General features: G+C 41.8%; 1 protein-coding gene and 1 non-coding gene across 2 annotated transcripts in view; both read left to right on the forward strand.

Annotated features, from left to right (window-relative positions):
* homer1b (homer scaffold protein 1b) overlaps positions 1-14,108 on the forward strand; it is a 61,715-nt gene extending 47,607 nt beyond the window's left edge. The window contains exons 7-8 of the mRNA XM_029638667.2: positions 3,021-3,101; positions 11,929-14,108. Of these exons, the coding sequence (XP_029494527.1) occupies positions 3,021-3,101; positions 11,929-12,117 (270 nt within the window). The 3' untranslated portion in view covers positions 12,118-14,108. The remainder of the gene's footprint in view (positions 1-3,020; positions 3,102-11,928) is intronic.
* Positions 14,109-15,685: 1,577 nt separating this feature from the next.
* LOC115112574 (U7 small nuclear RNA) lies at positions 15,686-15,740 on the forward strand. The gene has a single exon (XR_003860949.1). It is a non-coding gene; the product is annotated as a U7 small nuclear RNA (small nuclear RNA).
* The last annotated feature ends 1,427 nt before the right edge of the window (positions 15,741-17,167 follow it).

Here is a 17,167-nt window from a genome sequence, read left to right on the forward strand (position 1 = left end):
GCTCAGATTATATGCTGACCAGCTGGCAAGTGTCTTCACTGACATTTTCAACCTCTCCTTGACCCAGTCTCTAATACCTACATGTTTCAAGTAGACCACCCTAGTCCCTGTGCCCAAGAACACCAAGGTACTGTAACCTGTCTAAATTATTATAGCCCTTAAGCACTCACATCTGTAGTGATCAAAAGCTTTGAAAGTCTGGTCATGGCTCACATCAACACAATCATTCCAGAAACCCAGTACCCATTCCAATTTGCATACCGTCCAAACAGATCCACAGATAATACATCTCTATTTTACTTCACACTGCCCTCTACCACCTGGACAAAAGGAGCACCTATGTCAGAATGCTGTTCATTGACTACAGCACAGCATTCAACACCATATAGTGCCCTCCAAGCTCATCACTAAGGTAAGGACCCTGGGACTGACAACCTCCCTCTGCAACTGGATCTTGGACTTCCTAACGGGCCACCCCCAAGTGGTGAGGGGTAGGCAACATATCCTTTCAACACGGGGGCCCCTCAGGGGTGCATTCTTAGTCTCCTCCTGTACTTCCTGGTCATCCACGACTGCGTGGCCGTGCACGACTCCAACACTATCATTAAGTTTGCTGAGTACACAATGCTGGTAGGCCTGACAGTGTGATGCCAGGACAACAACTTCTCCCCCAATGTCAGCAAGACCAAGGAACTGATCATGGGTTACAGGAAACAGAGGACCAAGCACGCCCCCATTCACATTGACATGGCTGTAGTGGAGCGGGTCAAGAGCTTCATGTTCCTTGGTGTCCACATCACTAATGATCTATCATGGTCCACACACACCAACGCAGTCGTGAAGAGGGCACGGCAATGCCTCTTCCCCTATTACTGAACAGGAGAACTTGAGAACTCGCATCACTGCTTCATGATCAGATTCAAATAAAAAAGTTATCCAATGCTGCGGAGGTGAAGCTTAAAGTTATTTAACTGAGAGAGTCAATAAACGCAGAAGCCTCTTCAGGTGTGTCGTTTTTTAGGCAATCCGTTGACCATAATCTTCAATGTGGCCGGGTACAGCAGTGCGTAGTCCATCTTCATTTTCTTGATTCGATCCTTCATCTCATCAAATGCCTTGCGTCTTCGTATAACCGCTGTGGAATAATCATTGAAGAATGAGACCCTTGGACCTTGACTACCATCAGAACCAATACGTCTGGACGCATCCATGACGCGTTGCTTGTCGGTGAAGTTGTGGAACTTAATAACCACTGGCCGTGAGCGCTGGTTGGGACTGGGTATCGGTGCTTGAGAGCGATGGGCTCTGTCCAGCTTCACAAGACCAGCCTTAGTGTCCATTTGTAGGTAGCCATAAAATATTTACTGAACGTGTCCCTTTAGAACCTTCCGGAAGTCCCACAACACGGATATTGCATCTGCGTCCTCGATTATCCAAGTGGTCAATGTGCTCCGCTATTTTGCGCACCTGTTTCTCAAGTGCCTTTATCTTAGTGTCCATTGATGTAGTTGAAGTTTCCACAATAGCAATTCTTCCTTCCACCTCATCCACACGCTTGACAACCCTCTGTAGTTCAGCTGAATGGCCTGCTATTGCTTCCATCTTAACATCGATCACTTTAGTAATGTTATCCGTCATACTTTGAATCACCAGGTCCATTGTGCCTGGATCCGCAATGGTGTTAGCTTCGCTAAAGTTAGCTAGCTCCTCCCGCACATCGACAGGGTTGGTGGTTTTGGTCGAGTTCTTAGTAGTTCTGCTGGTCATGTTGTCGGAAATCTTTGAGAAATAGCCGTCAAGACTCATTGTAGGATAACTTATTTAGCAAATTCTACCACTTTTTCAAGCTAGAAAATGAATATAAAAAGAGAAATTAACAAATGCCACGGGAGCTGAAACACAGTGTTCTCTCTCAGGCGCCATTTTATCCCCACTCCAGACATTGATTTTTCATTGAATCAAGAAATGATTTTGATGTGTTCCATTGAAACATTAATAAAGTACAGTATTTCTCACATGTTGGTATTTTTAGTTTATCTCTATAATTGTGTTGTTTATATTTCTTTTAAGTATTGTTTGTGCAGTGCCAGTAATTTTGGAGCCCACTGTAGACAGGTGTGTGTCTTTCCAAATCATGCCCAATCAATTGAATTTACCACAGGTGGACTCCAATCAAGTTGTAGAGACATCTCAGGATGTTCAATGGACATTTTGAGTTTCATAGCAAAGGGTCTGAATTTGCGAATAAATTCATTAAAAATCCTACAATGTGATTTTCTGGATTTTTTTTCTCATTTTGTCTGTCATAGTTGAAGTGTACCTATGATGAAAATTACAGGCCTCTCTCATCCTTTTAAGTGGGAGAACTTGCACAATTGCTGGCTGACTAAATACTTTTTTGCCCCACTGTATGTAAATAAGGTATTTCTATTTATGATACATATGCAAACATTTAAAAAAAACTGTTTTCGCTTTGTCAATATCCGGTATTGTGTGTAGATTGATTTTTATTTATTTAATACATTTTATTTAAGGTTGTAACGTAACATAATATAGAAAAAGGGAATGTCACTTCCACTGAATTCGGCTCCTCTCCTTGTTCGGGCAGCGTTCAGCGATCTACGTTTCTAGCCATCGCCGCTCCATTTTGTATATATCCATTTGTCTTGTCTGGTATTCATACACACCTGGTTTTCATTTCCCCAATCAATCTAATTGTATTTAACCCTATATTTCCCATCATGTGTTGTGTGTAATTGTTTTCATGTCATACGATGGTCTTTAGCGCTTTACTTTATTGTTCCGTGTTTTTGAGCGCGTTTGTTTTGTTGTGCTCCCGTTTTGGAACTTTAATAAAGTGCGCTTTATTTATAATACTCTGCTCTCCTGCACCTGACTTCGCCTTTAGACACACCTTGACAGGGAAGGGGTCTGAATACTTTCCGAATGCACTGTATAGCAAATAACAATCTGTAACAATGTGTATCTTGATTCTCTGAAACTCCCTGTCTCACCCACAGGAAATGGAGCGGTTGAAAGAGGAAGTGGAGAACGCTAACGAGCTGCTAGAGCAGAGACACTCCTTGACACAGAAACTACAGGTGAGTACATTGTACCAGTTGCTTTAGACTTTTGTATTTGTATTTATGCCAAGGCAGCAGCTACTCTTCATGGGGTCCAGCAAAATGAAGGCAGTTGTAATGCTGCGGGTGTCGTGGGTGTGGAGTCAGACGCAGGAGACAGAGAGTGCAATGCTGTGCGTCTTTAATTGCACCAACGCACCACAGGGTACTCACAATAGTAACGACCCCAAACACAGGGAATGAAAATGTACAACGGAAAAGTCACGACCAGGCACTAACACGTACCTCTACAACAGAGCCGAAGGTTACACTGAAATAATCCCGCACAACAACCAGGCGGGCCGGCTGTCTAATAAAGACAAACTAATCATACCTAAACAGGTGCTACCAATAAACATACAAGGAGGGGGAGGAAAGACAATCAGTGGCAGCTAATAGGCCGGTGATGACGACCGCCGAGCGCCACTCGTGACAGCAGTTATACAATTTTTAAAACATTACAATACATTCACAACAGATTTCACAACACAAGTTGCGGATGATGGATGATAATTATTTGGAACTGTTAGGAACACAACAGTACCAATGTGCATTTGTTTATGTTTCACATCAGTAAGCAGCCCATAACACCCTGGACCAGAGCTAGCTGTTGCTAATTTAACAAGCTTTGAAAACACATCTTTGTGCTGTCTATCTATGTGCATACACTAAACTACCCCATATATAATAACAATTTTCTCTCATTACCTCCGCTGCATAAAGGTAGGCCTTATGTGACCGACTGGCTTGATTTTGTTATGCAGGTGAGTGAGGACCCAAAAGCGGTTTAACAAAAACAGAGTCCTTTAATGTCAAAACACAGGGAAGACATAGATCCTCTTCAGATGTATAGAATGGCAAAATAGACAACCCGCAGAGAGGGCGACAAATAAATCATAAAGTCCTTCTGATATTTACAGCAGAGTCCCCTTCTTAGCAGCAGAGGAGAATAGCAGGGTTAGCGGCGACAGACTGCTGGTCTCTCTGGGTAGGCGCGGGTTGTAGAGGACAGAGGTACCTGATCACACGTAGCATCAGATGAACAGGCATATTCCGACAGGACGAGACAAGGGTGAAGCAAACGAGACGATAGTTTGGTTCTGGCATGAGAAACTCAAACGAGAATCTGACAAAGACAGAAGCAGGAACAGAGAGAGAAATAGAGACCTAATCAGAGGGAAAAAGGGAACAGGTGGGAAAAGGGTGAACGAGGTAGAGAAAAGGTAGAGAAGATGAGGAACAGCTGGGGGAAGGAAAGGAAGAGAAGGTAACCTAATACGACCAGCAGGGGGAGACGGAGTGAAGAGAAAGAACAGGAACAAGACATAATATGACAATACATGAGATAAGATTTGGTCTTATGTAGCAAAATTTGAAATTGTGTTTTTTTTTACATTGGATAAAGGTAGAAACTCAGAGCTAGAAAATTATATATCATACATACACTACAATTGAGGAACAATGGGAAAGTAAAGTCTGCTTTGAAAGTTGATTAACTTGTAACCTCACTTTTGAGAAAATGGCCCTTAAATGTTTTGGTAAACTTACTGGAGAGCTCTTCTTTGTCTACACCCATTCAGCATCGTTCACACCCTCTTAAGCCTTAGCCCCACCCATCTCTTTAAGGATTCAAATCTTTTTTATATATATTTTTTATTTCACCTTTATTTAACCAGGTAGGCTAGTTGAGAACAAGTTCTCATTTGCAACTGCGACCTGGCCAAGATAAAGCAAAGCAGTTCGACACATACAACAACAGAGAGTTACACATGGAATAAACAAGCATACAATCAATAATACATTAGAAAAATCTATAAAAAGCATGTGCAAGTGAGGTAGGATAAGAGAGGTAAGGCAATAAATAGGCCATGGTGGCGAAGTAATTACGATATAGCAATTACACACTGGAATGGTAGGGTGTGCAGAAGATGAATGTGCAAGTAGAGATACTGGGGTGCAAAGGAGCAAGATAAATAAATAACTACAGTATGAGGATGAGGTAGATTGGATGGGCTATTTACAGATGAGCTATGTACAGGTGCAGTGATCTGTGAGCTGCTGTGACAGCTGGTGCTTAAATCTAGTGAGGGAGGTAAGAGTCTCCACCTTCAGAGATTTTTGCAGTTTGTTCCAGTTATTGGCCGCAGAGAACTGGAAGGAGAGGCGGTCAAAGGAATAATTGGTTTGGGGGTGACCAGTGAGATATACCTGCTGGATCGCGTGCTATGGGTGGGTGCTGCTATGGTGACCAGTGAGCTGAGATAAGGTGGTGCTTTACCTAGCAGAGACTTGTAGATGACCTTGAGCCAGTGGGTTTGGCGACGAGTATGAAGCGAGGGCCAGCCAACTTTGGTGACAAAACGGATGGCACTGTGATAGACTGCATCCAATTTGTTGAGTAGAGTGTTGAAGGCTATTTTGTAAATGACATTGCCGAAGTCGAGGATCGGTAGGATGGTCAGTTTTACAAGGGTATGTTTGGCGGCATGAGTGAAGGATGCTTTGTTGCGATATAGGAAGCCGATTCTAGATTTAAATTTGGAGATGTTTAATGTGAGTCTGGAAGGAGAGTTTACAGTCTATCCAGACACATAGGTATTTGTAGTTGTCCACATATATTCAGAACCGGTCAGAGTAGTGATGCTGGACGGCCGGGCAGGTGCGGGCAGCGAACGGTTGAAGAGCCTGCATTTAGTTTTACTTGCATTTAAGAGCAGTTGGAGGCCACGGAAGGAGAGTTGTAATGGCATTGAAGCTCATCTGGAGGTTAGTTAACACAGTGTGCAAAGAAGGGTCAGAGCTTTACAGAATGGTGTCGTCTGCGTGGAGGTGGATCAAATAGTCACCAGCAGCGAGAGCGACATCATGGATATAAACAGAGAAGTGAGTGCCCAATAATTAAACCCTGTGGCACCCCCATAGAGACTGCCAGAGGTCTGGACAACAGGCCCTCCGATTTGACATACTGAACTTTATCGGAGAAGTAGTTGGTGAACCAAGCGAGACAATCATTTGAGAAACCAAGGCTGTTGAGTCTGCCAATAAGAATGTTGCAACTGTTGAGTCGAAAGCCTTAGCCAGGTCAATGAATATGGCTGCACAGTAATGTCTCTTATCGATGGCGGTTATGATATCGTTTAGGATCTTGAGCGTGGCTGAGGTGCTCCCATGACCAGCTTTGAAACCAGATTGCATAGCGGAGAATGTATGGTGAGATTCTAAATGGTCGGTAATCTGTTTGTTAACTTACCTTTCAAAGACCTTAGAAAGGCAGGGTAGAATAGATATAGGTCTGAAGCAGTTTGTGTCTAGATTGTCTTCCCCTTTGAAGAGGGGTATGCCCGTGACAGCTTTCCAATCTATGGGAATCTCAGACAATACAAAAGAGAGGTTGAACAGGCTAGTAATAGGGGTTGCAACAATTTTGGAAATTTTTTAAATTCTCAATTATTGTGGATTTATCGGTAGTGACAGTATTTCCTAGCCTCAGTGCAGTGGGCAGCTGGTAGGAGGTGCTCTTGTTCTCCATGGACTTTACAGTGTCCCAGAACATTTTTTAGTTTGTACTACAGGACGCAAATCTCTTTTTGAAATAGATAGCCTTAGCTTTCCTAACTGCCTGTGTATATTGGTTCCTAACTTCCCTGAAAAGTTGCATATCACAGGGGCTATTCGATGCTAATGCAGAACGCCACAGGGTGCTTTTGTGCTGGTCAAGGGCAGACAGGTCTGGAGTGAACCAAGTGCTATACCTGTTCCTGGTTCTAAATTTTTTGAATGGAGCATGCTTATTTAAGATGGTGAGGAAGGCATTTTTAAAGAATAACCAGGCATCCTCTACTGACGGGATGAGGTCAATGTCATTCCAGGATACCCCGGCCAGGTCGATTAGAAAGGCCTGTTCGCTGAAGCGTTTTAGGGAGCGTTTGACAGTGATGAGTGGTGGACGTTTGACCGCAGACCCATTACGAATGCAGGCAATGAGGCAGTGATCACTGAGATCTTGGTGGAAAACAGCAGAGGTTTATTTGGAGGGCAAGTTAGGATGATATCTATGAGGGTGCCCGTGTTTACGGATTTGGGGTTGTACCTGGTAGGTTCATTGATCATTTATGTGAGATTGAGGGCATCAAGTTTAGATTGTAGGATGGCCGGGGTGTTAAGCATGTCCCAGTTTAGGTCACCTAGCAGCATGAACTCAGAAGACAGATGGGGGGCAATCAATTCACATAGGGTGTCCAGGGCACAGCTGGGGGCAGAGAGTGGTCTATAGCAAGCGGAAACGATGAGAGACTTGTTTCTGGAAAGGTGTATTTTTAGAAGAAGAAGCTCAAATTGTTTTGGTATAGACCTGGATAGGAAGACAGAACTCTGTAGGCTACCGCTGCAGTAGATTGCAATGCCGCCCCCTTTGGCAGTTCTATCTTGGCGGAAAATGTTATAGTTAGGGATGGAAATTTCAGGGGTTTTGATGGTTTTCCTAAGCCAGGATTCAGACACGGCTAAGACATCTGGGTTGGCAGAATGTGCTGAAGCAGTGAATAAAGCAAACTTCTTTGAGTCCATGTAATGTGAGGCTATGTACTAAACAACCAAAGATTTAAAGACTATAGGCTGGTTTATAAATTCAACAAAAAATAAATAAATGGCCCTTTTTCAAGAACCTGTCTTTAAAAGATAATTTCTAAAAATCCAAAGCACTTCACAGATCATCTAAAGGGTTTATACACTGTTTCCCATGCTTGTTCAATGAAACATAAACAATTAATGAACATGCACTTTTGAAAAGGTTGTTAAGACACTAACAGCTTACAGATGGTAGGCAATTTAGGTCACAGTTATGAAGAGAGGCCTTTCTACTGACTTTGAAAATCACCAAAAGAAAGATGCCCAGGTTCCCTGCTCATCTGCATGAACATGCCTTAGGCATGCTGCAAGTAGGCATGTGGACTGCAGGGCCAATAAATTGCAATGTCCGTACTGTGAGATGCCTAAGACAGCGCTACAGGGAGACAGGATGGACAGTTGATCGTCCTTGCAGTGGCAGACCACGTGTAGCAACACCTGCACAGGATCGTTACATCCGAACATCACACCTGCGGGACAGGTACAGGATGGCAACAATAACTTCCCGAGTTACATCAGGAACGCACAATCCCTCCATCAGTGCTCAGACTGTCCGCAATAGGCTGAGAGAGGCTGAGCTGAGGGCTTGTAGGCCTGTTGTAAGGCAGGTCCTCACCAGACATCACTGGCAACAACGTCACCTATGGGCACAAACCCTCCGTTGCTGGACCAGACAGGACTGTGCTCTTCACTGACGAGTTGCGGTTTTGTCTCACCAGGGATGATGGTCGGATTTGCGTTTATCATCGAAGGAATGAGCGTGACACCGAGGCCTGTACACTGGAGAGGGATCAATTTGGAGTATCCGTCATGGTCTGGGGCGGTGTGTCACAGCATCATTGGACTGAGCTTGTTGTCATTGCAGGTAATCTCATCACTATGTGTTACTGGGAAGACATCCTCCTCCCTCATGTGGTACCCTTCCTGCAGGCTCATCCTGACATGACCCCCCAGCATGATAATGCCATCAGCCATACTGCTCGTTCGTGCGTGATTTCCTGCAAGACAAAAATGTCAGTGTTCTGCCATGGCCAGCGAAGAGCCAGGATCTCAATCCCATTGAGCACATCTGGGACCTGTTGGATCGGAGGGTGAGGGCTAGGGCCATTCCCCCAGAAATGTCCGGGAACTTGCAGGTGCCTTGGTGGAAGAGTGGGGTAACATCTCACAGCAAGAACTGGCAAATCTGGTGCAGTCCATGAGGAGGAGATGCACTGCAGTACTTAATGCAGCTGGTGGCCACACCAGATACTGACTGTTACTTTTGATTTTGACCCCCCCCCCTTTGTTCAGGGACGCATTACTCAGTCACATGTCTGGAACTTTTTCAGTTTATGTCTCAGTTGTTGAATCCTGTTATGTTCATACAAATATATACACATGTTAAGTTTGCTGAAAATAAACGCAGTTGACAGTGAGAGGACGTTTCTTTTTTTTCTGAGTTTAGTTGTCGCAGTGACATCATGAACATTGTCATCCGCCTTCAAATTTGTTGTTGTCGTTATGAAAAAGTAGAATCACAAAAAATACAGGCTTCATGACATCAGCAGCCTAGTGTACAAAATAGCATAACTAGTGTATTTTAACACCAATAAACCCAACCGTTTAAAAATGAATTTAGTATATGTCAATCTAGCAAACTAGGCAACTAAATGTAACTTTCTAAACATTGTTTTAGTTCATTTCTAGCTAGTTAGCTAGAGCTTGCTATCAGTTCAAATAATGACCATATATAGCTAACAATGTCTTCACTTTAGCTCATTTGTCTTCATTATTACAGGAAGATAAACTCACAACAAGCTCATTATTTAGTGTATGGCGGGCCATGACAAAATAAAAGCAGGGCATTCTACTTGTCACGCCCTGACCATAGAGAGCTTTTTATGTCTCTATTTTGGTTTGGTCAGGGTGTGATTTGGGTGGGCATTCTATGTTCATTTTTCTATGTTTTGTATTTCTTTGTTTTGTCCGGGTATGGTTCTCAATCAGGGACAGCTGTCTATCGTTGTCTCTGATTGGGAACCATACTTAGGCAGCCATTTTCCCACCTGTCTTGGTGGGTAGTTAACTTTGTGGCACATAGCCCTTAAGCTTCACGTTTGGTTTGTATTGTTTTTGTCGGCATCATCCTAAATAAAAGGAATATGTGCGCTCACAACGCTGCACTTTGGTCCACTTCCTTTGATGGCCGTGACACTACTAGAGAATTTTAGAACTTGGACACTGTCTCAATGGCCTAGCTTTGGGTGTGTTCGAAAATTTGCTCTGGCTACATACTCCGCAGAATAACTGATACATTTGCGAACGCTCAACACCTGTTGAATATGGCCGGTGTCAGTAAAAGTTGGCAAAAAAAGTGTAATTAAATTGTTGCCAGCAGCACAGTTAGTCACCAAAGCTCTGGATAACATGAAAACAGCCTAATCAGCTCTGCTAGTGCGAGTAAAATGGTCAGAGTGAGGTGTACTCTCAGTTGTATCTGGAAGTTGCCTAATCATTGGCCAGAGCATCCAGTGTCACTCTGAACACTCCGAGAGCGAAATGCTCTGAATATACAAATGGACAATCTGACAATGCTCTGAATTTACGAATGCCCAGAGCACACTCTGAGCGCACTCTGGCACTGTAGTTTGAATTTATGAACACACCCGTTATATCCTAATTTGACTTTGGCGCAGGTCATGTTCTTCACATTACTGTCTCTGGTAAACACATAATATATCAAATTAAATCTAAGATTATTTGTCACATACACAGGATACAGAAGATGTAGTGAAATAGTTACTTGCATAATGGAGTATTTTGTTTAGACATGTAAGTAGCTAGCTAAACAATGAACCATAATCCCAACTCATAAAGTGGCTCTGAGATACGAATAATATTACTACACAGATCATACACGTAACGTTAGTTAGCGAGGCTGTCAGATAATGATAGCTAGCTAACGGTGCACTTTAACTTGAAAGGAAAATGACTTTCTTAAATCTATCTGAAAATGTAGCTAGCTAGACTATCTTACCTGTATACATGGTTGGACACTTCTCCCTCTCTGTCACGGATGCCATGTGTGACCTATACAACAGCCTTCTGTGTGTTCTCTTTTCGACTCCCTCTGTATATTTGCAATCAAATCTCCTTAACTATCATACTGTAATTCCACTGATTTCAAAACTCGGTCCTCCAGAAAGTGAAGAGCAACTTTTGCAGTTCTACTACGTGATATCTTTCAAAAAAGTGGCGTTAAAAAGGATTACCTACACATACTGTTCAGCTCATATTATAGACAGACATGTGCCACATGGCAGACCAATCCAAAGTCATCTCTCGGGAATGTCCAGCCCATCCATTATCTTAGCCAATTATGGCTAGCCGGAAGGTTCCAGTCTTTTTCCATGGCTAAACCAACTAGAATCGTAAATTATTTTATTCGTATTTATAGATGGCATACACGTTTGTTATTAAGGCACATGAAAGTTCACATGTTCCAGAAGGAATTTCCGCCCCAAAACTAAATTTGATTAAATACATGCAAAATGCCTCTCCTGTTAGGTAGTGACGCCTAGTACCCCTAGTTTCCCGAAACAAGTCACATATGATCCTGCTTGCTCTGGACTCCAGAGAAGTGACAATGTGACATGATATCCCTAATTGATATTGACTGCTAACATGAATGACTTTCAGCTCAAAATGCAGGTGAAAAACACAGTTTATTTCTGATTCTTGCATTGTGAAAATCTGTCACCGTTTATGGCTGTAATAATAGCCTACATTTGCGCAGCGATTGTGCACACGTGCACGTGCGTGCGCGGGGTCACAAGCTTTGAACCACTCTTTTTTGGTGGTCACGGGTCAAAAAGTTTGAAAACCACTGAACAAATTGCTGATATGCTGAAATGCTATAGGATCGGGTGCAGCGCAAAAGTGAAATTGTAGGGAGAGAGGACTGCCATAAATGAATATACATCTGCAGCTCCCCAAAATTTTGGTGATCAAGAATATGAAAATCAAATGAATTATTACATAATCAAAATGTGAAAAGGGCTGTCTTGTAGCCTCAATAAATAGAAAAATATTTGTTGTTGAACAAGATATATCTCGACCCGTTCTACTTGGGACTCGACTTGAGACTTGGGCCTTGTGACTTGAGACTTGCTCTCTCCCCCCTCTCTTCCCTCCACAGGAGACGGAGTTGCATGGGCGAGTGTTAGAGGAGCAGCTCCTGGGAGCTGAGCAGCGATTGGAAGAAAGTCAGGAAGAGCAGGAGAACTTCAGGAAGAGCCTAAGGACCCTACTGGAGATGCTGGATGGGAAGATATTTGAGCTGACAGAGCTCAGGGACAGCTTGGCCAAGCTCATAGAGGGCAGCTAGTTAATCACACACCACCTACCACTGGCCAACACACTGAATTACACATAGACACACTGACCCCTACTGGCAGAGTCAGAGAACTAACCACACAGATACACCACATGATTGACATGGCTCCTATAGAGCTCACTGGCTCACAGCGCCCCTTAATGTTAGACATACAGAACAGCACTCTCACCTTCTGCCAGACCCATAGAACAATAATATACACTGCTGCCAGACCCACACAACAACATAACCCAGTGCTGATGACATAGAACAGCACCCCTTATTGGCTCCTAGGTGTATTGTAACTGCACCCTCTCCTTCCAAAATAACCTCCTGCAGCTGCTGCCACACTGCCCTCAGCTGTTGAACACACAGAACAGGTGCCCCATGCGGACTCTCTGAACATATGTCTGAGCAACGACATCCTTTGCAGACTGACAGAACAGCAACCCTTTCTGGTAGACTCACAGGAATACGGCTTTACAGTTAATTCACATACAGTATTCAGTATCTGGCCCATGCAGAAATAAAACCCACAAATCTAATGTTGCCAGCACCATATTACAACACGCTGAGCTATTGAAAATCACAGAACTACAGGAGAGCCCTAAATCAACCACTGAAACCCACAGAGCAGAAGCAGGAGTCATGTCCAACACACAAACACACACCTTGGCCTAGGATTTACAAAGGCTGCTGTAAATTGGAGTACTGTTTACATTGATGTTCAAGTCTTCATGAGTATGACTGAACCTTCGCAATATGAAAATAGTATAGTATACTATGACAAGAGAATCTTCCAGAAGCATTGGTCATGCTTTATTTAGAACTCCAGGTTGCATAGCGCTTAAGAGCATTAGGCTAGTAACCGAAAGGTTATTGGTTAGAATCCCTGAGCCGGCAAGGTGGAAATATCTGCTGTTCTGTCCTTGAGCAAGGCAGTTAAGCCCCAACAACAACTGCTCCCTGGGCGCAGATGAAGCCAATTAAGGCAGCCCCAGCACCTCTCTGTTTTAGAGGTTGGGAAACTGACTCTTGACTGGGAAATTTCTTTATGGTTTATTCCTCACTTCTTATTCCACCAGCCCAACTGGTTGATTTCTCACTTCTTATTCCACCAGCCCAACCCCAGAGACCTGGGGAATGTTCCCTCTAAACTGCACGCACTTCCTCCAGGACTGCAGCACAGAAGAAATGCCATGCTGTGCTCAGAGATGCAAGAGATGGAAATTCACTGAGTTTGCCCTATATAGATCAACGTCTTTCCTGTGATTCAATCAACATTATATCACACCCTTTTCAATGCAACAAAACAAATCAAACTCTGCAAGATTAAGTCTGTGATTGTGTTGTAGGCAAGGCCAGTGCACAACAGAGTATAATTATATTGTCTGGGGTAGCCCACAAGCATCTTTCAATCACCAAGTGAATGCGCTTTTCAGATTATTTCAGATCAGAGTGCAGAGCTGTGCAAGTGCACATTTGTTGATATTCTTTGATAGTTAGTTAGTTATTAGACCAGTTACAGATAAGTATAGGTCAGCAATGGGGAGTTACTGCTTCCAACAAGAGCACAAACCTTGTAGGCTACATTTCAAGCACTTGTTGAAAGGCAAGTCAGATAAGAAGCTTTTGTCTTAATTAAAGGGGCAATGTATTTTGAGTCAGGCTTGAATATGCAAATAAGCCAATAGACAGAGGGGTAGCCTATATTGTCTAATTCTCTGTATGGTAATAGTAATTCTATTTTGTGAAATGGTTTCTTCCATCATACAACACAATGCAATCACCTTTTTGGCCCATGGTGTTACAGACCAAGTAAAAAATTATTGATTAATGTCAATGTAAAAACGTTTTTAAAAGCCTCATGAAGTGTAGGCCTGCATTGAACAACACATATAGGCTACTGTAGCGCATAGAAAACAAAAGCTATTTCCATGTGAAAATGTTATGGGATTTGCTCCATTGGTTGTGTTGGTAGGCCTACCATTAAGTTCAAATAGCCATAAATAGCCTTTCTAAAACTGTAAGTGTACAGCCTCAGTGTTCACTGTAAATGCAAGCTGGAAATTGCACAGAATTCTCACAATGTTCAATTTTCAGCTCACACGACCTAAAATTTGCTCAGTGCCCCCCAAAATTTGAGGAAACATTGGACCTGGGGTTTGGAGAAACGTTTCAAGCAGTTCAGAGTTAGCCCTGTTCATTTGAAAGATGTTTAAATGTTTTAAAATCTTACACATTCTGAATCCACCCTTACTTCCTCCTGAACAGAGAACTGACCTTATCTTCCTGCAAAGCTTGGGGCAATGTGTGTGTTACTGAATGGGTTCTGAACTCTACACTGCTTGAGTGTGTTGGAGTGTGTGTATGTGTCTAGAGAGACACATGCACAAAGAGGCCTGTATACACACTGAGCAAAACCAGACATTCTCTGGATGACAGACTTTAATCTAACAATCAGGTATTCAACTCAGTGGTCTGACTCGGACACCAAGACTGCACCTCAAATGACACTCTATTCCTCATATAGTGCTTTACTTATTAAAAGATACATAGAAAGACATAGGTAGTTAGAAAGATAGATAGTTGTATAGTTTATTTATGTAACTCTTCAATAAAAAAAAGCATAGTATGACATTTATGCATCGGCACTTTAAAACGAAAGATTATAATATGGCTCAAAGCATAAATGCAATATGTGCAAGGAAAGAAGAAAAACTGTACCATTCATGTGTCTCTACTGCACTTTAAGGGGAATAAGGGGAAGAGATGCACCCTAAAACTCTTTGGTCTCAGAAACACTGGGTACACCCACATGAAAAAATACTATGGTTTACTATAGAATACTACCGTACTTACAATAGAATTCTGTAGTAAACTATACTGTAGAATACTATACTACACACTGTAGTATCCCTTGATCATGTGTAGGACTTTACATACTATAGAACCGAGGAGGCTGGTGGGAGGGCTATAGGAGGACGAGCTCATTTTAATGGCTGCAATGGAGTAAATGGAACAGAGTCAAACATGTGGTTTCCGTATGTTTGCTGTTTGAAACCATTTTATTTATTCCATTCCAGCCATTGCAATGAGCCGATCCTCTTATAGCTCCTCCCACCAGCCTCCTCTGCTATAGAATGTTGTAGTATACTATAGAATACTATAGTATTATCTGCAAAAAAACACTGTAGTATATACTATATAGATCAGGGGTGGGCAAATCCTGTCCTCTAGGGCCTGATTGGTGTCACACTTTTTCTCCATCCCTAGCAAACACAGCTGACTAATCAAATTGTATTCTAAACTGAAGATCATGATTAGGTGATTATTGGAGTCAGGTGTGTTAGCTGGGGCAAAACTGTGACCAATCAGGCCCTCGAGGACTGGAATTGCCCACCCCTGATATAGATACTACTAATTAAATACTGTAGTATATAATTAGCATATATCTGCCCATTCCCCACCCCCATATCCCAATTTGTGCTACCCATAAATGAGAAACCTACATGTCAAGTATGCGTTCACTAGAGGGTATAGAAAACAGCAGGAGCGGTGAACTGGCAGGCAGGCTATGGAACATTTTCTCTTTTAGTATTTCTCCAGTAGGTTTTCTCAAGGAGAAAGCCTTCACTTCAATGTCAAAGATAATAATACAAAAATGCTATAATAAATACTACAGTAATGTCTGCAGAAACACTGCAATAGATACTACAGTATACTACAATTTGCAAAAAACACTACAGTGAATACTATAGTATTGTTATACCATAGTACACTATAGTATTTTTTCATGTGGGCAGTTCTTCACCATGGACCTGGACTGCGATGAATACAAAATAACTGTCCTTAGTTTATATATATTTTTATATTCAGTATATATTATGTATATTAAATAAGACATACTGTATAATATAACTTTATACTTGGGCTCGGGTGTAACCATAAAGTTGGTTAAATCTGCAAAATAATTTTCTGTTGCTTTGCTGTATGTTTTTGGATTACAGAAATCAATATCTTAATTTTGAGATGAATGATGTAAATGAAATGCTTTGCTGAGATAATGCAGAGGATATAAGAATTTGTTATCCTATTTTGTAACTTATGGTACTTATTTTAAGTATGAGTGTATTTAAAACTGTGAGAAAGCTGGCAATATTTTGGATTTTATTTAAGTAATTTTGAACAAAATTGAGGATGCTATTTAATTAGATGTAGGTTTTGGATAATGATGCCAGGGTGTACTGCTGGTGTGATGACGCAATTGTGATGAAATATGTGGTTGTGGTGGAGATGAATTTGCCAAATTGTATGGAGAATTCAGAGCTTTGACACTATTTCAAAAGTTTTGTAATCACCATTTTGTAATAATAATACTACAGGAAGGGATCACTGTTTAAGTAAAGTTCTTAAAATAGTTTCTAGACTGACCAGCTTTGCAATGTGACACATTGGTTGAAATGACATCAGGCTGACATATTCTGGTTGTTGTATACAGGCGGAATATTTTTTTTTTTTTTTACGTCTTTAAGAAAATGTCCATCCTTTTTCCAGACTTATTCAATTGGTCGTGAAAAAGACATCTTGAGACATTTGGATATCTGACATAAAAAAACAGACTTCAACCACAACTATTACATCATTATGACATTGTATGCTCACTAGGTCATGTTCAGAAATATGTTGGGTTTAGATTTCAGGGGTTCCATGCACTGTCTGTTTCTTTAATTTACAGAACCATGGACATGAGAATGGACTACTGGGAAATTGTTGGGTTTTATTTTTCAAAACAGCTGATGGACTAAACTGTGTAGCTTCTTTTATAAACACATAATAGCTCTCATTGGTCTGGCTATAACTGCCATGGAGTCAATTTGTATTTCTCTGGTGGAGGTAGTGATACTGTTTGCAGAAGCATACCTTCATTATACGTTGACAAAATTGCACAGAATGTCAGGAAATTCAACACATAAGTAAAATACACAAAACACCATGAATGGAATTTTAAAATATAGGCCAAAATAATAAAACATGTCACAATTTAAATTTTTCACAGAAT

Source organism: Oncorhynchus nerka, linkage group LG27 (genome assembly GCF_034236695.1).
Source record: "Oncorhynchus nerka isolate Pitt River linkage group LG27, Oner_Uvic_2.0, whole genome shotgun sequence".
In the NCBI taxonomy this organism is placed as follows: Eukaryota; Metazoa; Chordata; class Actinopteri; order Salmoniformes; family Salmonidae; genus Oncorhynchus; species Oncorhynchus nerka.